Genomic DNA, 23,518 nt, shown 5'->3' with positions numbered 1-23,518 from the left:
ATGAACTTGATGGGTCTCCATTTTTTTTCTTATTTTCATAGGCACATAAATAAATTCCTAAAAACCCTTGTACCTGCTGCCCCCTTCCCGTGTGTCTGTGTGTCTGTGTGTGTCCAGTGAATGAAGTTATACTGCTCGGCCATTTTGTTCTCACTCAGGAAATTACCCCGGATGTGGTCAGGAAATGCTTGCTTGGTTTTATGTTGTTTCCGTCCTCAGTGTTGGAGATGGAACTCAGAGCCCAAAGCCTGTGAAGCAAGTGCCCTGAGCTGCACCCCAGCCCTTACTTCACTTCTGGGGTATGTGTGTGTATGTGTATACATGCACATGGGTGTGCATGGGTGTGGAGGCCAGAGGTCAACCTCAGGCATGGTTCCTCAAGTGCTGTTGACCTTTTTGTTTTGAGACAGGGTCTCTCCTGGCCTGGAGCTCTAGCTCTAGCCAGCAAGCCCCAGGAATCCCCGTTTCAACCCCTCCAGCTCTGGGATTGCAAGTATGCACACCTCACTTTATTGTCTGGTGCCTTCTGGGGGATTGAACCCAGGTCCTCACGCTTGCATGCAAGCACTTTACTGCCTAACCCCTCTCCCGAGTTTTACTTCAGGTTTTGGGTGGGCCGGCCTGATCTGTTGTGTGCCACACCATTGCTGTTGAGCCAGGTCCCTGTGGGAGGACATTTAGGCTGGACCCTTTCTGCTGTTTCATTCTGCTGTATTCTGAGGGCTGTGGTCACGCACTGTGAACGCCGTCGTCACTCTGGTTGAAGGAGGCCCCGTCAGAAGTACTGGTCTGACGCCACATAAGGTCTCTTCTCTTTCCTCCACAGAAACGTCTCCGAGAGGCTGTGCAGCTGCTGGAGGATTACAAGCATGGCACCCTCCGTCCAGGGGTTACCAACGAGCAGGTGCCTCTGCCGGGGTGGGGGAGGGGCGGGGGGGGGCAGGAGGAGAGGTGGGGGGGGAGGAGGAGGGGATCCCGGAATCTTGTGGGTAATATGCCAAAGTTTTTCTTTTTTGTTCAGAAACTTTATTTCAAAACTTAATCACATATTTTTTTAAAGAAATAGTTACACATAGTTCAAACATTTACACTATTTTTTTTTTTTTTTTAAAAAGCATGTGTTGTCGCTCCCCAGTCCCGCTTCTGGTCACCGGAAGAACTCCGTTTAGCCGTGTCTCGGGTGTAAATCATCTGCATTTGTCCATCTGAACTGCTGTTTCTCAGCTGTTTGGCACTGGCAGTTGCCATGGTTGAGGATTCAGCTCTCTTACCCTCCACTTCTATAAAGACGCGTCTTCCTTCTAGTGCACCTCCTCCTCACACATTTAATCATGGTTGTGAGATCTGTATTCCAGCTGCTCATGTCACTCCAGTTAGTAAATAACATTTACGGAACAGTCAAGTTGTGTGTACCATGACTGTTCCTTTTTCAACTTTACGTTTGATCTGGAGTTAATCATGTCTGTGTTTTTTTACTGATAAACTTTGTCCACTTCTAGCCCTTACTGTATCTTCTGCGTTCAGTATTTCAGAGCCTCCTTCTATGGAAGTCCCCTGTATCGACATTCTCCCTTGCCTACATCCACTCAGTCCCGGGTCTCTCTTTTGTTCCTGTATTCTATAGTTATGGTGAAACACTTTCTGTAGCTCCCTGAAATGGGTGGGTGAGAAGGATGTTCAAATCAGCCAGGAAAAAGTTGAAATAGGTTGTTAGCGCTTTTGTTAACTTTTTTTTTTTTTTAGATAGGGTCTCACTGTGCAGTGTTGGCTGTCCCAAAATCACCGTGTAGACAAGGCTGGCCTCAAACACACAGAGATCCACCTTAAAGGCATGTCACCACTCAGACTTACCTAACAGTTTGGGTGAGAAAGTCCTAGGTCGACAATTATTTTTTCCTCATAATTTTGAAGACCAAGGCTTATTTTCTCCGGGTCTACAGTCTGGCTTTTGGAAATTCTGATGCTGTTTAACTTCTGATTTTTTCTGAAGGTTGTTAGGATTCTGTCTTAGGAGCTCTATTGCTGTGAAGAGACACCGTGACCACGACAAGTCTTATAAAGGAAAACATTTGAGGCTGGCTTACAGTTTCAGAGGTTTAGTCCATTGTCATAATGGTGGGAAGCATGGCAGCGTGCAGGAGGACATGGTGCTGGAGAAGGAGCAGGAAGAGACTGAGACACACTTCCTCCAACGAGGCCACACCTCCTAACAGTGCCACTCCCTGAGTCTATGGGGGCCTCCCCCACCCCAAACCACCACAGTTGCCTACGTTCCTTCTCTGGGATTATTTATGATCCTCTTCATCCCCTCTTCCCCTCTGTCTCCTCCCCACTCTGCCTCCCTTCCCTTCCTCCTCTTCCTCGTTTTCTTTTGAGATAGGATCTCATGTAGCCTGGGATGGCCCTCAATCTTTCAGTATAGACAAGGATGACCTTGAACTCTTGATTCTCTTGACTTCAGATTCTCTCCATTTTAAAAGTGCTTGAACTGCAGGCCTCACTCGTTAGCTCAGCCTCAAACTCAAGGCGCTCCTTCCTCAGCCTCTTGAACCATGGGATTACAGGTGTGAGTTCCTATACCTAGCTTACCCTAAGTCTTTTTTTTTTTTTTTTGGTTTTTCGAGACAGGGTTTCTCTGCGTAGCTTTGTGCCTTTTCTGGAGCTCACTTGGTAGCCCATGCTGGCCTCGAACTCACAGAGATCCGCCTGGCTCTGCCTCCCGAGTGCTGGGATTAAAGGCGTGCGCCACCACCACCTGGCATTACCCTAAGTCTTTTAAACATCATTATTTTGGATTTTTGGTGACCCCCTTAAATCTGAAAGTTCTTAGCAATCTTGGCAAATATTTTTACATTGTTTTTCATCGTTGTTGTTTTTGAGACAGGGTCTCACTCTGGAGCTGGTTAACCTTGAATTCAAGGTGATCCTCCTGTCTCAGCCTCCCAAGTGCTGGGATTAGAGGAGTGAGCCACCATATGCAGCCATACTGTGTCTTTGATAATTTCTTGTCATTCTGGAACTCCTAGGCTTAGATGTATTCTGTGTGCTCACATGTCCACCGTATGTACTTGTTAGTGTGTACATGTGCATGTACGGGTGCACATGTGTGCAGTAGTGTGTAGAAGACAGAGGGCATCTTTCCTCAGTTGCTCACCACTTTTATTTTTTGAGAGATGGTTTCTCACTGAGCTGTGGATCATTGATTTGCCTATGATGGTTGACCTTGCTCTTCAAGGGTCCACAGTCTCTGCCCATCACTGGGGTTACGCGTGTACACCGTCACACCAGGCTGTTACGCAGGTGCTGGGATCCAGTGTCAGGTGTCCATGTGTGCATGGCAGACACTTCCCCAAGAGGGCTGTCTCCCAAGTCCCACATGTGGACACCTTAAACTGGCGCTCAGCCTTCCCTCTCTTCCTGAGTACTAGGGACTGAACCCAGGGTCTGCTGTGTACTAGGCCAGTGCTTGCCTCGGAACTACACCCTCTGCTCTCAGGTTTCCTATCTCCCTTTCCTGCTTCATTCTGGCGCTACAGGACAGAGAGCAAGGATGAAGCAGGGTGCGCCTCTTTCCTCACAGGACACCCCACCCTGAGACAATGACAGTGAAGAGAGGTGACCGTGTGGCAGATCCACGGAAGCAGAAGCTTGCTCAGACTCAGGGCAGCTAGAGAGTTTCCCTCCCTCTCTCCCTCCCTCCCTCCCTCCCTCCCTCCCTCCCTCCCTCCCTCTCTGTCTCTGTTTCTCTGTCTCTCTCTGTCTCTCTTCCTTCCTTCCTTCCTTCCTTCCTTCCTTCCTTCCTTCCTTCCTTCCTTCCTTCCTTCCTTCCTTCCTTCCCTGGTGTTTTGAGACAGGGTCTCTCTAGGTAGTCCTGGCTGTCCTCCATGTAGATGAGGCTGGCCCTGAACTCACAAAGCTCCTTCTACCTCTGCCCCTTGAATGCTGAGTTTAAAGGTATATGCTGCAACACCGGCCTGGAAGAGTTTTCTTACTTGAGATTGACTGATGAGAAACCAGCTAGTGAGGAGGGGCTAGGTGGGAGGGGTCCACGCAAGGATGAGAAAGGCGTGGGCTAGGCAAATTCGAGGAGGGGCTGGTCCAGACAAAGATATACACACTGTGCTCTAGGTTCAGGGAGGAGCACCTCAGAAGAAATGAACAGGACAGATGTACTAGGTGCTGGCATGGCCAAGTGACCTCGGTATGTCCCTTGGCCCTAATGCCCACGCAGGGCCCTGAGGGAGTGTTGAGACAGGAAGCCCAGGTAGTCAAGCGACCCGGTCTGTCTGTCTTGGTGTATTTGCCCTCCAGCCCTGGGCAGGGAGCCAGGCTGTAGGCTTGTTCCCCAGTGGTGTCATTTCTGGCTGGCCTTGGGTCTGCATGGTGAACCTGATCCTCCAGCCCTCTAGCCTGGAGGAATCCTCACACCTTCCAATGTCCTTGTACCTTTCAGAAGTAAGGCCACTTCCTGACTCGAGCCTGTCACCTGTCTAAGCTCCCTCATGCCCCAATCCCCTTGAGCTGGGCCTCTTGGGCCCTCTCTCAGCTCCCAGAGTTTGGGGATAGAGGCCACATTATTCTCTCTGCTCCCTCGGATAGCTGCTGTCCTGTTTTTCAGCCTGCTTTGTTTTCTGTCCCCAAAGCCCCTACGGGGCTCCTGGGAGTGGGGGAAGGGCCTGGAGCTTGGCATTTAGCTGCTTCCTGTGCTGCTGCGTTCTGGCTGACAGTGGCAGTGCCTGGTGGGTCCATCTGGTGGCTGGGTGGCACAGTACGCTAGGTGTGAGCCTGCCACTCTGGTCCCCAGGAGCAGCATCTCCTCTGCAGAGCCTGAAAAATCGGGCTGTGTGTGGTGTGGCTGTCACAGTGCTTCCTTCCTTAGGCCACAGTCATTGAAGTCACAGACCGCTGGCCTTCTGGGAATAGAGGGGACAGAGATGACAGGTCAGCTCCACGGTAGTGTGAGATTAAGGAGAGGCCCAGGTTCTAACTCAGGGATGGCCCTGCTCAAGTATCACGTCTGGGATATCTGAAGAGTCCCACAGAGCCCTGGGGCTTGGAGTAGGCAGTAGTCTTCGTCTCTACACCTGTACTCTGTCTGCTCCAAGGTCCTTTGGCAGGTATGTGGTCAAGATCCCGCAGCTGGCCCTGCTGCCATGAGCTGCCTGGATGCCTAGTGTGTGCTCTTAGTGTCTCAGCCATCTGAGGTGGTTTGTTCCTGGAGCCTCGCTTGCTCCTCTGCTCACGGACAGCTGCTAGCTTCTCCGCCGACGATTGCCTTCTTAAATGATTGCCATACCAATGAGTGATGCATGACCTGCAGGAGTTCCACAGTCTAGAGTCTCTCTCAGCCTGGTGGGTCAATCTCCTCCCCCAGCAGTTCTATTCTGTTCCCATAACCCTTGGGAAACACCTTCCAGAATCTTCCAAGTTCCTGCTTTCTCAGATATGTGACTTTTTGTTTACCTCCCGAGTCTCATGATCTTTTCTCCTTCTTGGAGGGAATGTTTTAGTTTGGAGGAAACTGCTGTACTGCAGGTCTCATGTGTTCCAGGCTGGCTTTGAACTCAGTATATAGCTGAGGATGACTTTGAACTCCTGCCCCACCCAGAGTGCTGGAATTATAGGCATGTGCCACCATGCCTGGTTTATGTGATGCTAGCATGAAACCCAGGACTTCAAGCATGCTGAGACAGTATTCTACCCACTGACCTGCCTTAGTGTTTTGCACTGAGATATCTATCTTTTGCGCTTAATATGCAGTAGGTGCTTAATAAACATTTGCTCGCTAAATAAATAATTTTATAATAAATATGAAAGTAAATATCCCTACCTTCATATTACAGAAGAGGTATTGGAGGCTCAGAAAGATTAAATAAATCACCCCACATCTCCTAGTGAGCCAATGGGAGATTTCGAATTCAAGTCTGGATTTCTCGGTAGGGCCTGACCTCTACCCGGAGGAAAGCTTCGTGCATGGAGGAGCCACAGCTGCTGCTGGTACAGTGCTGCAGAAGCAGGCAGGACATCCCTCTTCATTCCTGTATCTGTAGCTGGGGGCTCCCTTCACCCCACTTGTGGGCTTGTATAGGTACATGGTACCTGGGAGTTACCATGGCAACCCAATTAATGGTACACGATAATACAGTGGGCCCGACTGATCAATTAGGAAGTTTTTGTTTGTTGAATGGAGGCGTCCTTCCCTACAGAAGGGTCCCCTTCAGGCTCTGTTTAATCACCTTCTGGAGGTTGTTTTAAATAGACTCCGTCTTTGCTGCCTTAGGAGGTTTAGAGAAGCAGCTTGCTAGGAGACAGAGGGGAAGTAAGCGAGCCAGACTGGGGGTGGGGCCGTTGTTCTCCCTCTGGGTTCTGGGGTGTGTCCTGCCTCCTAGCGGCATGCGGGACCCCAGCCCACCCCTCCTTTGGTCTCCACTTGGAGACTGAGGCAGGTTCCGCTGAGACACTGGCCACTTCTGAAGTCAGTGAATCTGTGTGTTTTTAACAGCCACCCAGATGGCTTCTCCACACTGCCCTTTGTCCCTGTTCTCCGAGTGAGCCAAACAGTCTCAACTCTCAGATCCATGCAGGGTCGTTACTAAAGCCAGCCAGTCTCACGGGGTCAGGGCTGCACAGTTCCATGTTCAGCCAGAGGCGCAGAGGGTGCTGGGCCGAGGACAGAGGTCAGTGCTAACCCTGGGAGGGAAGTCCAGAGTGAGGGTGCCTCTGTGTGCTGCTGTGAAGATCCTGGCCTGGGCTCCTGCATGCTTGGCCAGCCACTGTGGCTCAGTGAGCCTTCCACGAATAGTTGTATGTTCCAGGATGGTTGTTCTCGGTGACCTGCTTGCACGAGTGGTCTGTGGAACTATAGCTTTTTCCCCGTGGGCAGTACCTGCTGCCTCGTCTGAATCCAGCATTTAATTCATGGGTCCAGCAGGTCACAGGGGAAAGCCCACCAGAACTGTAAGCCCACTGTCCTTAACCTGTCCTTTTGAGTTGGTGCTGTAGACTGAACAAGAAGGAGCAAGGATTCTACCTCCTTCCTCTTCTGATTGATTATTGTTGCTGTTATTTGAGACAGGGTCTCGTGTAGCCCAGGATGTCCTTAAATTCATTACATAGCTAGGATGGCCTTGAACTCCTGATCCCCTTTCCTCTGTCTCCAGAATTCGGGGGTTATGTAGACATATGACATCATGCCCAGTTTTGGTTAATGATTTATTTATTTGTTTTTGATTTGTTGAGACAGTTACTCTCCAGGCAGTCCAGGCTGGGCTGGAACCTTCCTATATACCTTAGGTTGGCCTGGAACCAGGCTCCTCCTGCCTCAGTCTTCTGAGTGCTGGGGTTATAGGTGTGCTTTGACTTTAAAAAAATGTGCAAGCCAAAGGTATGTGGGAATTTAACCAGGAGTACAAGGCAAGATGGTGGCTGTGCCAGGGCCCAAGTGTCGGACCCTGTGTATGGTCACTTTGCTCTTGGCAGCAATCAAGTACCTGCTAAGAAGGGAAGGAATGTTTGTTTTGGCTGGTGCGTCTCTACCCTCCCTCGGTGGTGTTCCGTCAGCATCTGCAAGGCTGTAGTGAGCCCTGCCTAGTTCTCACACACACAGGAGGGGGGAGAAAGTAGAGAGTGGGGAGCACTGGCCTGGGAAAGGTGCCCCTCACTTCTCCTCTGCCACAGGAGCTCAGGCACATGGGCCCCTCCCTGGTGTGTGTGTGTGTGTGTGTGTGTGTGTGTGTGTGTGTGTGTGTGTGTGTGTGTAAATCTCAGAGCCACCTGCCAACTGCTGCTCTCTAGCTGTGGGGATTTTGTTGGATATTTAATCCTCCATATACCATAGGCATCAATAAAGAACTGGATGCTGGGCACCCTATTTCATTAAAAACTAAAACAAGGACAAAAACAAAAAACTTTTTTTTTTTGAGACAAGGTATCACTATGTAGCTCTGACTGTCCTAGAACTCACTATGAACAGGCTAACCATGAACTCACAGAGATCTACCTGCCTCTGCCTCCTGAGTACTGTGATTGTAGGGGAGGGTGGCCCCTAGTCCCTACAGGACACACCCAGACACCAAGTTCTCAGCAGAAAGGAGATTTATTGCCCTGGAGGGGCAAGTAAGGTGTGAGTTGAGGGGGGGGGCACCTCAGGATTAGGTAAAGCAGACAACAAGCAGCAGCAGCAGCAGGGGTCGTTTTTCTTTTTTTGCAGGAGTGGGGTTTTAAGGAGAAATGGGGAAGTCTGTGTAAGGGAGTGTTGGTACGTCCTTATTGGACAGGTTAGCCAGTACAGTCAATGAATTTTGATTGTTGAACCTTGGAGTTTTGTCTCAGGAATGAGTCAGTGGCCAAGTAAGGGAATGGACCTCAGGGACTAGCTTTAGGAATGCAACCTAATGGTTTTTAGTGAGGGAGAGGAGGGTAAAGGGCAAAATCTGATGGCGCCGTGTTTGCCATGCTTGGACACGTGTTTGCCACGTTGGAGAGCCCTTCAGTGGTTAAAGGTGTGTGCCGCCAGGCCCGGCTCATGAAAAATTTTAAATGCACATTATTTCTTTTTTTATATTAGTTAACTAATTGATTAATCTACAGTCTGAATCCAGGGTCTTGAGCATGCTGGGCAAGTGGTCTTGTCCTTTACAGTCAACCCTACCTTTGAGATTTATATGCACACACACACACACACACACACAAGTTTTGAAAAGGTAATATGTGAACATATTCTAGAAGCAGAAAAAGAGCAAGGAATAGATAAAGAAGTTTTGGGGGGCTTCAGAGATGGCTCATTCAGTAAAGTACTTGCCATGTAAGCATAAGGGCCTGAGTTGAATCCCTAGCACCCATGCAAAAGCCGAGCATAGAGGTTGGCATGCGTCTTGAAGCAGGCATTGGAGATGCAGAGATCCGTGGAGCTCACTGGCCAGTCAGTCTCGCTGAATCAGAAAGAGAGCAATGGAAGATCCCTGACATTGACGTCTAGCCTCCACCCGTTCATACCCCTGTGTGCGGAAGTCTTAGTTGGGGGTGTAGCTCAGCTGGTAGAGTACTTTCCAGTTATGCAGGAAGCACTATGTAAAATGGGACATGCACCCAGGAGGTGGAGGCAGAAGGATCAGGATTTCAAGGTCATCCTCGGATACGTAGAGAGTTTGAGAGCAGCCCGGGATACATAAGACTTGAAAAGCAAAATAAAACATGGGGCTGGAATGATGTGCAGCAGTTAACAGTACACCCTGCTCCTGCAGAGGACCTGAGCTTGATTCTCAGCACCCACACTGGGAAGCGCACGATGGCTTCTAACTCCAATGCCAAGGGATCTGGTGCCCTCTTCTGGCTTCTGTAGACACCTACACTCATCTCTACATACAACCCCTCCCATGTACACATATGCACATAACTAAAAGTAAATAAAATATTTTCTTAAAAGGAACATTGAGCCAGGCGGAGGTGGCGCACGCCTGTAATCCCAGCACTCGGGAGGCAGAGGCAGGTGGATCTCTGTGAGTTCAAGGCCAGCCTGGTCTACAGAGTGAGATCTAGGACAGGCACCAAAACTACACAGAGAAACCCTGTCTCAAAAAAAAAAAACAAACAAACAAAAAAAAAGAGGAAGATTAAAAGAAAAGAAGAAAAAAGGGAAGGAAGAAAGGGGAAAAGGCAGGCAGGCGGCTTCCCATCCAGAAGTGGTAGAGCTAGGGTTTGTCCCCTCCTTTCCCCCTTGCACCATTCTCTCTCTCTCTCTCTCTCTCTCTCTCTCTCTCTCTCTCTCTCTCTCTCTCTCTCTCTCTCTCTCTCAAGGTACTTCAGGGTTTTCAAAGTTCTCTTTTGTTCCCGAGTTGTCTCATTTCCTCCGAATTCTTCCTGTATGTATACATATCCAGGCTCACTGAGAAGGGACCTTTTTCATTTAGGTATTTCAAACATCAATTGGAAGTAGTGTCTCAAGTATCCCAGGCTGGTTTTGAACTCCTGACCCTCCCGTCTCTACCTCCTGAGTTGCTGGGATCACAGGCACCCAGCTCAAATATCTTTCCACAGGTCACTATTTTATCCAGTGTTGATGTTTATTTTTCACGTGTTCTTGATTCAAAAAGCACGTGTTATCATGGTACCCACCTGTGGCCCTAGCTCTCGGGAAGTAGAGACAGGAGGTCAGGTGTTCAAGGACACCCTGTGCTATAGGAGCCCTTGTCTCAAAATTCCCTTGGCTAGAAAAGATGGCGCCGGCCAGGTACAATGACATATATGTACAAAAATGTCATAGTGATGATGTGCTAATTAAAACTTTGAATTTAGCAAAAAGAGGGAAAACAAAACAGAACAAAAGTGGGCTAGGGATGTGCCCGGTTGGTGGTGTGATTGCCTCACATGCTCAAGGCCCCGAGTTCCAGCCCAAGGTCTCCATAAACTGGCATGGTGGACCACCTTAATCTGAATACTCTGGGGCTGGGGGCTCCAGGAGGATCCAGAGTTCAGGGCCATTGTCAGCTACATATTGAGTTTGAGGCCAGGCTAGGCTACAGGACATCCTGTCTCAAAAATAAATAAATTGGGGACTGAGAGGTGGTTCAGTGGCTAAAACACTGGCTGCTCCTCCGGAGGACTTGAGTTCGGTTCCCAGCTCCCACACTGGGCAGCTCACAGCTGCCTGCGACTCCAGCTCCAGGGATCTGAAGTCTCTGGCAACCTCTACAGGCTCACACACAGGTGGCATATACTCACACATATAACATGCATATATACTCATAAATAAAAACCAGTCTTAAAACAATAAAAAGAAAAGAAAACATGGCACAGAGATCTGAAACTTCTTATTTCTCTGTCTCTTCTAGCTCTGGAGTGCACAGAAAATCAAACAGGTAATCGAGTTCTGGGTTCCTTTTTTTCTCCTTCTCTGTGCTTTCCTGGACCCATCCTCTCCCTGTCCTTGGGGTCTAGCAGAAGCCCTAATTCCATGACTAATGGGTACCCGATCTCTCCCCACCCCTGCCTTCCTCCCAGCACCCCATTCTGATCTGATTGGCCTCACCCCAGGAACTCTGTGAATTTCAAGAAAAGACTGGATCCTGTCCACCGAGTCTGGTTCTGTGCCTGCTGTGCGCCAGGCAAGGTCAAGGAGACTTCCAGGGGGCACAGTCTTGCCCCTCATGGGCTTGGAGGATGGGTCAGGAGGAGGATGCCGACCATGGTTCATGTCTGAGTTTTCCTTTATCCCGAGAAGTGGTGAAAAGCAACTGTCCAGGGGCATCCCAGGGCCACTGGCGGGAGGTCTTCTTGGGGAAGCGTCCTTGCTCTCAACCTTAATCCTCTGCTTGTTCTCTCTGTCTTCTCTCCCCACCATCAGGCTATCCTACACCCGGACACCAATGAGAAGATCTTCATGCCTTTCAGAATGTCAGGTGAGCTCCTCCTGGTTCTGCCTACCAGGGGTGTTAACTGTGGCCCCAGCCACATGCTCAGATATTATATGAAAAAAACATGTATTCACCCCAGAAAGGGTGCCGATGGCATCCCAGAGAAACCGTGTACTCAGATCTCTTGAACCACCAAGTTTTATTGGGGTTACTTAAAGGAGCGTAGCTGGCGCTCTGGCAGGGGCATTACCAAAAATCCCATCCCAGGATAGGCGGCAGCTCACGACAGCGGCATCCCTGGCACCCCCTGTCCACCTTGCCGGCAGCTCCACCTGGAGTCTCCTCAGCAAGCGTTTACTGCTTCTATAGCCTCGGGGAGGGCCTTGGGCATCTTGTAACTTTCTGAACACCCCGAGTCTTGTCGCAAGTACCCCCATCCTCGGAGGCCCCCTTCCTCCAGCAGTGACTATTTCAATTTGAAGGCAGTAGTCCCAGCACAGCACCAGAGAAGGACATGGCCTGTCACACATACAGCCACACTCCTGCCCACATGTTCACGTCAGCTCAACCCTGTTGGACACGGACCAGGCACACACCTGCCTCACTTCCCACCTGTGTGGTTGGGGTGGTGCTGTGGCCTCTGCAGTGGATTTTGGCCTCCGCTGAGTCACAAACCCCTTCCTAATGGCAACCTCATGTCACCTGTGTTGAGCAAGCTCTGCTTGTACAAGTCCCATCTGACCCCGGACAACCCACTTTTCCTCACTGTCTGCTCCCTGTTCTAGGCCATAGCATCTAGGTGGACTCACTGTCCTCTGACATTGTTGCTAAATACCCTTCCCTTCTGGATAGCATGCAGTGTGTGCTCATGACCCTGTGTGTTCTGTGGAATCAATGTGCACGGGAGTCATGTGTTTCTGCCCCAGGAAGTCCCCGTCTGGTAGTTCCTAGAGGGCTGTTTTGTGTGTTTCACACTTGGGGCTCAGAGTACAGTTGTTCGGGTTGAGGTGGGGGCCCTTCCCCTGGTCTGAGAGGTTACAGGTTTTGCCCCAAGTCACTCTGCAGAGGGGTATACACTCTTCAGAGGTGTGCTACCATCTCTTCCTGGCCATTTTGACCCACCCTGATTCGTGAGAATGATGTAGAGGGCTACTGTCCGCTGCCTTGGAAAGGCCTCCACCTGGCTAGAAAAGGAGACCTCGATCAGACCAGGAACCCCCCCCCCCCCCCACCTCAGAAAGCCTGACCTCAGAGACTCAGTCACGATGTGGCTGTCTGATGCGTTTTGTAAACTGGGGCACTAGCTGTTAGGAGCCCGGGCTTCGCTGTGAAGGGCTTAGGCAGCAAAGGCTCTGAACAGGTAGAACCTAGAGTTAGAGCTGTGCGCTGCCCCTCCACTGGGTAGAGCAGGCTCTCACCCCAGCTTGCCTTCTTTTGTAATTCTGGACCTTTCCGAGGCAGGCATTCAGTTCAGCCCCCTTATTCCACCCCCCAAACTTGGCCCTGTCCCCAGAGGGAGGCGCAGGAGAGCCGCGCGGCACCAGCACATAAAGCGGTGTTTGTTCAGGACGCGAACCTGGGTTCTCCATGCCACTCAGATGAGTCTGGTCCCTGCTGCCTGGTCACCAGCCGACTGTTTACTGTCAGTTAGAGGTATAAGGGACAGGAAAGTTGCTCCCTGACAGCAGTGAGGAAGCCTTGCACACAGGCCAGGACCCGGCTGAACCTCACTACTCAGTGCTCTATTGCTCTCCAGGGCTGGCCAACCAGAACACCAGCGCTTTGAAATGCTCTAGCATCGAGCACATGCTCATCTCAGGTAGAGAGGGAATTCCCGTGCCAGGAATGGCTGTGAAGTGGGAGAAGTAAAAAAAAAAAACAAACAAACAAAAAAAAGCTAAAGGAAGACGCTTAGGGCTCCGGGGGCGGGGGGGTGGGGTGGGGGGGGTGGGGAGGGTGGGTGATGAAAGCCTAGGGATGGGGGATTGTGTCTCCCGGAGGAAAAGGTTCAAAGGCCAGCTGGTGACAAGCAGCAGGCTCTTATGTCTGCAGGCCAGCCTCTGGATTCTGGAGGCTGGGGAAAGGGGCACGGGGGTGGGGTGGGGCGGGGCGATTGTTGAGGGGTGAGCCCTTTGCAGTGGGAAGGCTGAGTTGAAGGAAGACTGTGGTGTCTCTGTGATTGTCCTGGACTTCTTCACCAGGACCCTGGGGCGGATGGAGCAAGCCCCAGAGACTTCTGGGTATCTCACGAGACCCAGAAGGTTCATGGGACCTGACTCTTTCTCTCTTCCCACCCACAGGTTACATTCCTTTCGGGACGCCAATTGTAAGTCTCACCTGCGAAGGGTTTTCTTTTCCAAAATGAAACTTCAAATGTCTAACCGTATCATTGCTCATAAACACTTGGCAGAGGATAGTTTGCTGTCCCTGGGGGGCTCGGCTGGGAGAAAGGGCACACACACATCCTCCTTCTCCTTGCTGCTGTACAGTGAGTGCCGCACTAGGAGCTGCACCCACCCAGGGTGAGGAAGTGCCTTGGACCCTCACTGGAGACTGGAAGCTTTCCAGAGGAACCGGGGAAGTGGGAAGACAAGGGCACCTTGTGAAATTGAAATTGCAAATTAATTCAGAAAGGGTTTCTGGTGTTCTTTTTGTTTGGTTTTGGAGTCGGGTTTAGCCCTGCTCATGATTTCTTTCCTGTGTTAAGTATTCTGTGTTATGAATATGGATTAAGTCTGAAAAACAGTGTTGAATGAGAAAATAGTAGCACAGTAGTAATACTCGCTGATGTCATTTATATCATGTTTAAAAATGTGCAAAGTGATAGTATATATAGTGTATGGGTGTATGTTCTGTGTATCTGTGAGAACAGCCCTGGGATGACAAGCAGGAGTCACTGTACCTTTCCCCTTGGGTAGAGGAGGTTGGAACCCAGCAGGAAAGAGGAGTCATCATTTCTGCAGGTTCTTACAGAAAAGGCAACATTTCCACAGTCCTTTGAGGAAGTGAAAAGCACCAACAACAGAGAGCACATCATGTTATCCCCTAGACTTGTGTGTGCTTAAAAAACTTCATCTTGTACATACGCACTTTTAATTTTGAAAATGGTTTGTTTCCCCCATATTTCATTTTTTATTCAACTCTCCCCCCAATGCTTTCGATCAAACCTAAGACCTTGTGCTCGCTGAAGGAATTCTTTAGTACTGAGCCACATCCACAGTCCTTGGGGGTCTTACTTTTTTTGTTTGTTTGTTTGTTTGGTTTGGTTTTTTGAGACACTTTCTCTGCATGGCCTGGATCTCCTGATCCTCCTGCTTCAACCTCCCAAGTGCCAAGGCTACAGGTATATACCGTTACACTTGGTTTGAAATAAATAAGCTATAGGTGTCCCTGTTTTTGTTTTTTGAGATAAAGTCTTATGTAGCCCAGTCTAGCCTTGATATGTAGTTGAGGTCGACTTTGAACCTGTCATCTCCTGCCTCCACCTCCTGAGTCCTGGGATTACAGATGTGCACCACTGTACTTGCCTTATGTGATTCTGCGGTTGGAACCCGGGACCCGCTGAGTGCCAGTACTCGGCCAACCAAGCTAGATTCCACCCTCTCTCAGCGGGGTTTCAACTTCTTTTCTGGCTTGTCAATTATACTTGGTTAATTTTTCCATTTTGTTCCTGGTTTATATTGGAGCAATTGTTTTTTCACTGGTTTTGAACTGGTTCTTTGGAAGGGAATCCTCCTGATTCTGGTGGTGACCATTCACTCACATTGTTTTAGAGCACAGATATGTTACATTTTATATATAAGCATTATAAATATGGAGAATTAAATGGCAAAGATGAGTTGTGTCCCTATCTGGTGCCGTGTCGTGTGTGTGTGTGTGTGTGTGTGTGTGTGTGTGTGTGTGTGTGTGTTCCTGCCTGAGTAGGAGGGGGCTTGGCATACTGTTTTGTCCTGTTTTTTTTTTTTTTTTCCAATTGTAACTATTATTACAGGTGTTCAGAGGCTCAGAAGCAGAGACTCTGAGGAAAAGGAGCTTTCTAAGATTGCATTCACCTAACACTTGTCTCATAAAGGACTCTGAATGAGGTTGGAGACACAAAGGCAGAAAAGACAAACTCTGCCCTCGAGGACTTTGTCTGCCGGGGGAGGCTAAGAAGCCTGGCTGCAGGGGGATCCAAATACAGACAGAGAGAGATCAAGAACTCCATTCACGTTGGGGGCATTGTCTTTTTTTTTTTTTTTTTTTTTTTTTTGGAGTTCAGCTATGCAGCCCAGGCTGGCCTCGAACTCCCAAGCTTGTCTCAGACTCCTGAGCACTAAGATTATGGTCCTGTGCCACCAAGCCTGGCTCTTCCTCTAGTCTTTGCTTCTATCCACCTGCCAGTGTTTTGGAAATGATTTGGAGTCTTGTCAACAATTGTCTCAAACATCATGATTACGTAGGCCTTGTGTCTGGCTAGAAGGCTCTTTTGAGTAACAATTGGAGCTTGTGGACCATCCACTGTATGCACCATGGCTTTGCAGGCAATGTCTTCTTTCCCTCTGAGGCATGAACAATATTTGGCTCAAATGTATTTTCTTTTGTAAGTAAATTTTTCCATTTCTTTGGGAATCATTTGATATATTTTTCTCTTATCTTTGGAGTTCAAAAATATCTCTAGGATTAAAAGAAAAAAAGATGTATATTTTATACAAGTAATATATGAATATGTTCCTTGGGATTCAAAAATACCACCAAGAGTTTTTTTTTATATAAAGAATATTTTAATGCTAGCACATGCCTGTAATCTCAGCATTTTGGAGATGGGGACAAGAGGATCAGGAGTTCAGGGCCAGCTTCAGCTACAAAGAGTTCAAATCCCTAAGATACGTGAGACTGTGACTAAAAGTAATTAAGATTTAAAAATAAAATATTTAATATTTATATAAGCAATACATGAATGTCTTCTTAGCTTTGAATTCAGACAATATAAGCAGAAGCACAGGTGTGTACATATAAGTTATCATGTACAGTTATTCTTTTGAAGTCAGATTCCCTGGCTTGTGCTTAGAGTTTAAACTCTACCAAAGGCTGAGACAGGAGGATTATCTGAACGGTGCAGTCAACTTTGAGACCAGTCAGGTCAGCACAGTGAGGTTATTTCTCAAAAAGAAAAGAAAATAGGAAGAAGGAAAAAAAAAAAGGCTTCAGTTGTAGAATGCCCAGTAATAATAGTCTAGGTTGGCCAGGTAGCCAAGAATGGACTTAAATTTCAGGTCGTCCTGCCTTCAACTCCAGCTTTCTGAAATTACAGACATGCATTGCCACACTTGGTTCATGTGTTGCTGGGGATGGAACCCAGGTTTGGTGCATACTAGTCAAATACTTTACCAACTGAGCTACACCTCTGGCCTGGTATTCTTTAAACAAGTATTTTTAATACTTTGTTTCTGGGGGTGTTGCGCACATGCCATGGTGCATGGCTGGAGTCAGTTCTCTCTTTCTATAAGGTAGGTTCCAAGACTTGAACTCAGGTCATGGGGTCTTTGGAGCAAGCACCTTTACCCACTGAGACATCCCTCTCAGGCCCCGGCCTGATTTTTTTATTTCTTGTCTTGAAAGTGTTTATGGCTATGGTTTGCCTTTAAAAGGTACTGGTATCATATATTTTCGTGTGTACAGATATATAATATAAACCTATGTTATTGTTTTCCAAATAAGTTTGAAATTATAATTTTGAATCCTTAGTTGAGATTTTTAAAAAGATTTCTTTTTAAATTTTTTTGTGTGTGTGCACAGGTGTCCAGGTGGCCATAGAGGCCAGAGGTGTCAGATTTCCCTGTAGCTAGGGTCACAGGTGATTGTTACCTACTTAGTATAATGCTGGGAACCAAACTTGGGTCCTCTGTAAGAGCAATATGTGCTTTTAACCATTGAATCATATCTCTGGCCCCAAGATTTATTTTTAATTATGTGTTCTTGTGTATGGGTTTGCACATGTGTGTGCAGGAGTCTGCACAGGCCAGAAGAGGGACTGGGATCCCCTGGAGCTGGAGTTACAGGAGTTTGTGAGCTGCCTGGTGTGAGTCCTGGGAACTGAACCCCAGTCCTCTGCAAGAGGGCACCTGCTCTTAGCTGCTGAGCCATCTCTCCAGCTCTTGGTTAGGGTGAAGTGGTTCCTTTTAAAAAAGTATTATTTGTTATTACTATAGCTTAGTCTTACTCATAGAACATGACCTTTGTAAGTCTGTCATTTAGAATTTATTGTAGTTTTCTTTGTAGCATAACTGTTATCAGTTATGTGCAGGATTATCTGCATAGTACAGAAAATGCAGAATAACAATGACTTAAACAACATAATTTTTCTCCAATGTCAAAGAAGTTTGGATGTGGGTAGAGCTGCCCAAGGCCACCAGGAACCCAGTCTTCCATTTTCCATCATTCATTCTCAGTGCTGGTTTTTATTGTACATGTCACCTCACAGCCCACGTGAAAGCTGCTGGAATCCAGTCATATGCACATTTCAGTGAGAACAAAGAGGATACGTGTGAAGTATCTCCCAACTGAGTCATCCATCTTTGAGGAGTCTCCCTGGGAGTCCCATACGACTGTGGCATTTCATGGGGTATTTAGCTGGTACACAATTGATTCTCAGTCACACGGGGATTTTTATGAATGAGAAAGAAGGATAGCATAGTTGATAGGTAGGCATGCAAGAGTCTGTCAGTCATTTCTGTGTTTGCACGTGTGTGTGTGTGTGTGTGTGTGTGTGTGTGTGTGTGTGTGTGTGTGCATGTACATGGTTGTGTATGTGTAGGTCAGAAGACAACCGGTGTTGTTCGTCAGGTGCTGTCCATCTTGATTTTGACACAGGGTCCCTCACTGACCTGGAACTCACCAAGCAGTCTAGGCTGGCCAATGAGTCCCAAGGATCCTCCTGTTCTCATTTCCCCTCTGCTGAGATAAACGTGTGTCACCACACCCCATACCTCACTTCTTTTTAAAGTGGGTCCTGGGGGATTGAACCCAGGTCCTCATGCTTGTCAGGCAAGCACTTTACTGACTGAGCCCTGACATAATAATTTTTTATAAACATTTACATTGATACGCCATTTGACACTATTATTAAACCAAAGACCTGGGCATCTGAGCTGGTCACTCACAGGTAGCTATGGGCTCATGTCCCACTAAATGACCAAGTGGATTCTTGCAGAGTCAGTGGCTGCCCTCAGCCAGGACAAATCAACAAAGCGGAGGGCTTCAGCTCTGCTTTGTTAGGGTGCTTTTGTGTTTGCTTTGAGACGGGGTTTTGCAGTATAGCGCAGTCTGGTGTTGAACTGGTGATCGTCCTGCCTCAGCCTGCTGCGCGCTCGAGAGTGTGCTTGCTGCTCTGTCTTTTTTTCTCCAGTTCCTCTGAGGTGCTCCCCTCATGCCTGAGACAAGCCCATTTGTTGCAGGGAACTGCAGCCCTGTTGGTGTCCAAGCTTGGCATGCTGGTCTCCCCTGCCGTGGGCTGTGCACTGTGAAAGCAGATGTGCAGTGTGGACCAGTCCGCAGAGCCTCTGAGTTAGCGTATAGTGTGGAGACAGGACACCTCAGAGCAGCAGTGGTCTCTCCACTGAGGCAAAACAGGCAGCATGGCTTGGGACATGATATCCCGGTAGACAGCCCAGCAGCGGACCTTCTTCTGAGCCTCAGATAGCCATGTTCCAAGATTCAGAGTACTGGGCCAGAGGTGGATCTCCATTTGAGCCCATGGATGTGGAGAACCCATGGCTTTCTGTCTCTGCGCTTGGACATGGGCAAGCATCATGGCAACTCACAGGTCCCACTCTTGACTCCCACCACCACCAAATCAAAACCTAACCTTATATGGAAGGGACATGACTGCTTCTCCAGCACTTCCACCTGAAGCCTGGCACCCCTCAGCCCCAGTCGCCCCTCTAATGCCCTGCGGTGGCCTGACAGCCCAGAATATTCATTCATTACTGGTCCTAAGGGTCTGGAAGGTTCCAGTCCACACCTTCATGAAGCTCCTGGTCAGAGTGAGTAAGAAATCATGCGCGTGTAGAAGCCACTGAAAACGCTTACCGAAATAGAAACGCGGGTGCCAGCGAATGTGCTAGGAACTGGGCCCCTGAGTGATGAAGGGAAGGGCGAGGAAGGCTGGCAGGTACCTCAACTGAGAAGCTCCTAGATGCCACATCCAAGCAGCCTCCTGCCTACATGAGCATCCCTGCTCGACCCCATGCCCTCCTGCTTACCCTGAGAATAACCTCACTCCCTACCCCAGGGGCTCCGGAGGGACGAGCTGGTTCTCTCACAGGCGCGGGTGCCAGTTTAGTCAGCAGATTTCACAGATCCACTGGCACCCATGTCGGGGCTTATTTTAAGCTTAACATTTAAAGATGGGAACTTTCCCCCACTTTAGTGTGTGGCAAAAAGATCCCAATTTATACAGAAGCACGGATGCTAAGCCAGTGTGCCCGGGCCACTTCTGCGGCTGCTGTGGCCCAGTACCCATTGTTTCAGGGTCCTCCAAGAAGCTCCCACCATGGGGGTGCTTCCTACAGTTAATAGCCCTTTCCCCAGCTTCTTACTGTAGTATGGAACACTGCCCTTCCCATGAGCCCATAGTAGAAGGGCCAAGGCTCCCTGCCCTGGGTCTGTGTGACTCTTCTGCCTGTACCCTGCATACCTCACATGCCAGGAGCTCTGTCCTTCTTGGGCCTAAGGCTGCCTGGGTACATTTGCACCTTCCTCTTCAGCTCCATGCTCCCACCCAGCCTGGAACTTTCAAATCTCAGGAGGAATACACAGACCATGAGCCCCTGGCCAGTGAGTCTGATGCCCTATCTGTCTGTCTATCTATCTATCTATCTATCTATCTATCTATCTATCTATCTATCTATCTATCTATCTATCTATCTATGAGACAAAGCCTCAGAAATAACTGAGCTTGTCAACTAAACTCACTAAATAAATGAGGATGGCCTTGAACTCCTGATTCTCCTGCTCCACCTCCCAAGTGCTAGGATTACAGGTGTGCACCATCGAAACTGGTTCATGTAGTGCTGGGCATGGAACCTAGAGCTTTGTGCATGTTAGACAAGCACTATACCAACTCAGCTACCTTCCTGGTCATAGATTCTGACTTCCTTGGGACATTCTAGGCTTGGGTTACACAATCCGAGCCTTTTCTTGCTGCTCCACATGCTCCCATGAGTATAGAAACCCCAAGACTCAGAAGGCACTCCTGAGATCACTGAATGTCCACTGTGTGGGTGGGGCGAAGGGTCTACTTTATGTTGGGGCTTGTCCATGTCTCAGGGCTTTCCTGGCATCCCGAGTCCTTCCTAACCCAAACTGCTTTCTCCCATATCCTAATCCCAGTCTTGGTTTTTCCCCCACCCACTTCCAGTGCTACCGAATAACAGTCATTTTGACCCCATTCATACCATGCAAGAGGCGTCAGTCCAGTTAAAGCTAGACGCCGCCAACCAAGGTTAGGCACAGTCTTGACAAAAGGAGATGGCCGCATCCTTTAAATAGCAGTGACATCCCTGATGCACCAAAGTGTTACTTTTCATTCAGATCATTAGCCATATAAGTCAGAAGATGGAGGCAAAGCACAAGGGAAAAAAACCTAGCAAGCTGTTGGGTCCCCCAGCTGTGGCAGGTCCGTGAGAGGCAGCTGTTGAGGAGGAGGAGGAGGAAGAGGAAGAAGAGGAAGAGGGGGAAGGAAGAGGAAGAGGAGGAGGAGGAGGAAGAAGAGGAGGAGGAGGCGGTAGGAAGGGAAGGTCTCAAAAGACAGGTGCTCCACTGGTGAGGGTTGTGACACCCTCTGACTTCTCACCTCCAAAGCTGAGGGCAGTTCTGGGGAAATAGACTGCAAACCTGAAGCCAGCCGAGGTGAATGTAAGGAGGAAGGGGAGGATGATGGGAGCCTGCAAAGGGGCTGGACCTCGATCTGAACGGAGACCTGAGGAATGGAGAGAGGTGCTGAGCTAAGAGGCAGTGGGGTGGAGGGTAAAGTTACTCCTACCCTTTTCCTGTCACTTGGGATAATTTGGTGGTATCCTGTGGTGAAACTCAACATATGTTTCACTGCCCGGTAGTTTGATGTTTTTGTTGCTTGTGTGTGCACACACATGCACATGCCGGCGTACGGACTTGTGTTTGGAGGCCAGAGGTCAACATCAGATGTCTTCCTGAACTGCTTTCCACTTTGCTGTTTGAGACACTGTCTCTCCCTGAATCTGGAGCTAACCAGTGGTCTGGATGGGCTGGCCAGCTAGTCCCCAGACTCCTCCTGTCTCCACCGCCTCAGTGATGGGATTACATGCTGCTGCATCCAGCTTCGTATGTGTGCGCTGGGGGTCCAACTCAGGTCCTTGTACAGCAAGGCATTTACTAACAGGGCCGTCTCCCAGTGCCCTGTTTAGATTTGTTTATTTCTATCTTATGTGTGTGTGTCCTGCATGTGTGTGCATGCACTGCCCATGGAAGTCAGAAGAGGGCATCAGATCCCTTATAACTGGAGTCATAGACAGTTGTGAGCCACCATGTCAGGGGCTGGGAACTGAAGCCAGGTTTTTCTGCAAGAATAAGTGCCCTTCACTACTGAACCCCACATGTATATATATGGGGGGGGGCACAGTCTTATGTAGCTCAACTAGCCTTGAACTTGTTATGAGCTCTGCACCAAGGCTTTCTATCAACTGAGAGTGATATGGGAAGTGGCAAGGTGTAGATGCTGCTCAGGTCTGAGCTTGGCCTGTCCCCCCCCCCCCACACACACACTTCAGCAGCTCAGGTAACATACACTCCCCCCTCCCCCCCTCCTCCCCGCTTCAGCAGCTCAGGTGATACTCCTGGCTGGGAGACTGGGATGTTTGAGGTGCTGTTTGAGCTCAAGAGATGGCTCAGAGGCTAACAACACTGACTGCTCTCCCAGAAGGCCTGAGTTCAGTTCCTAGCACCCACATTGGGCAGCTCACAACTGCCTTTAATCCCGCCTCCAGGGAATCTAAAGCCTACATGTAGCCTCTGTGGGCATCTGCACTCATGCACATACCCACACATGTACACATAAATACAAACGCAAAGAAATCTAAAAAAAAAAAAAACACCAACCTTGTCTGTCTATAGCAGTTAGGACGCTGAAGGAGCGATGGAATAAGGGGTGAGTTTTCTTTTGAACTCTTTTCCAGGTGGGAGCTACCGAGCCCATTCTCTATTGTATCCTTAGAGGGGCACACATTGTCCCTCTTCGGCCCCAGAGCCCAGGTGGGTGGGGTGCTGAGCAAGGTTGTTTGGGAGCCGATAGCACGAGAGAAGACGGTAATGCCAGGCATGCTGATCCCAGTGCCAGCAGCGGCGTAACTCTGTATGTGGTGTCCCTAGACAGTGAAGGCTGCAGCGCTGTGCCACACACACCCCACACTCTGCGCACATTCTTAGGGACTCCTCTTAGCAGGAATCAGCCTCTGGGAGAGGTTCAAACGGAGCTGGTTCTGATCCTTGCTGTCTGTCTATGGTCTGCCGCGTCTGGCTGACCCTTGCTCCTCCCATTCTCCACAGGCTTGTACCTGCATGTGACACACCTGAACGCATGTGTACAAGCACTCACACGAGGCTTTATGTTCTGAGAGGATGCTCAGCTGTGAGGTGCAGGCTGTGGGGCTCAAAGAAGTGGGGCAGGCTAGACTGGAAGAGGAACTAGACTGGAGGAGGGTGACACCGCACCTGACGTCCGGGAACATGTGCCAGACATGGAGCCAGATTCCGTCTGCGCCCTTCCTCCTCTCCTGACTCTCCTGAGAGATGCCAGGGCAGTCCTTGATTTAACAGGTGAAGACAGGCATGAAGGAAGAGCTCCGGTAACTTGCTTGGGTCAGTCTTGGCTCCAGCATCCGTCGATCACTAGTCCACAGCAGGACAAGTGATAGGACTGGATGGCCCGTGGTACCCACAGATGTGTGGAGAGGACAGCCAGCAGAGGGCTGGAGCTGTAGAGGGGACTCCAGCCACTGCATGAACTATAAATGCAAAGATGGATGTGTGACTTGGCCAAGGTCCTGCAGCGCGGGAGGGTGGGGGCGGGAAGAAAGCCTGGCTGTTGGCTCCCGCTTCCTCTACTTCCACTTTCCCTGGTCCCCATGCATTCTGGGCACTCTCCACCATGT

The 23,518-nt window shown here is 49.3% G+C and overlaps 1 protein-coding gene across 3 annotated transcripts in view; it reads left to right on the top strand.

The window, feature by feature from the left end:
- Positions 1-23,518, top strand: part of Sfxn5 (sideroflexin 5) — a 125,317-nt gene that overhangs the window by 37,284 nt on the left and 64,515 nt on the right. For 2 of the 3 annotated variants that reach the window (XM_006991546.4, XM_042274503.2), the window contains 4 exons: positions 827-904; positions 10,830-10,856; positions 11,342-11,396; positions 13,652-13,677. In XM_006991546.4, coding sequence (XP_006991608.1) covers positions 827-904; positions 10,830-10,856; positions 11,342-11,396; positions 13,652-13,677 — 186 coding nt within the window. Of the gene's footprint in view, positions 1-826; positions 905-10,829; positions 10,857-11,341; positions 11,397-12,859; positions 13,171-13,651; positions 13,678-23,518 lie in introns of those variants that run through there. The other variant, XM_042274502.2, reaches the window with a different exon arrangement.

The sequence above is a fragment of the Peromyscus maniculatus genome, chromosome 3, assembly GCF_049852395.1.
Source record: "Peromyscus maniculatus bairdii isolate BWxNUB_F1_BW_parent chromosome 3, HU_Pman_BW_mat_3.1, whole genome shotgun sequence".
NCBI classification, from domain to species: Eukaryota; Metazoa; Chordata; class Mammalia; order Rodentia; family Cricetidae; genus Peromyscus; species Peromyscus maniculatus.
The sequence above is the reverse complement of the archived record's forward strand: the minus strand, read 5'-3'. Positions and strand labels throughout refer to the sequence as shown.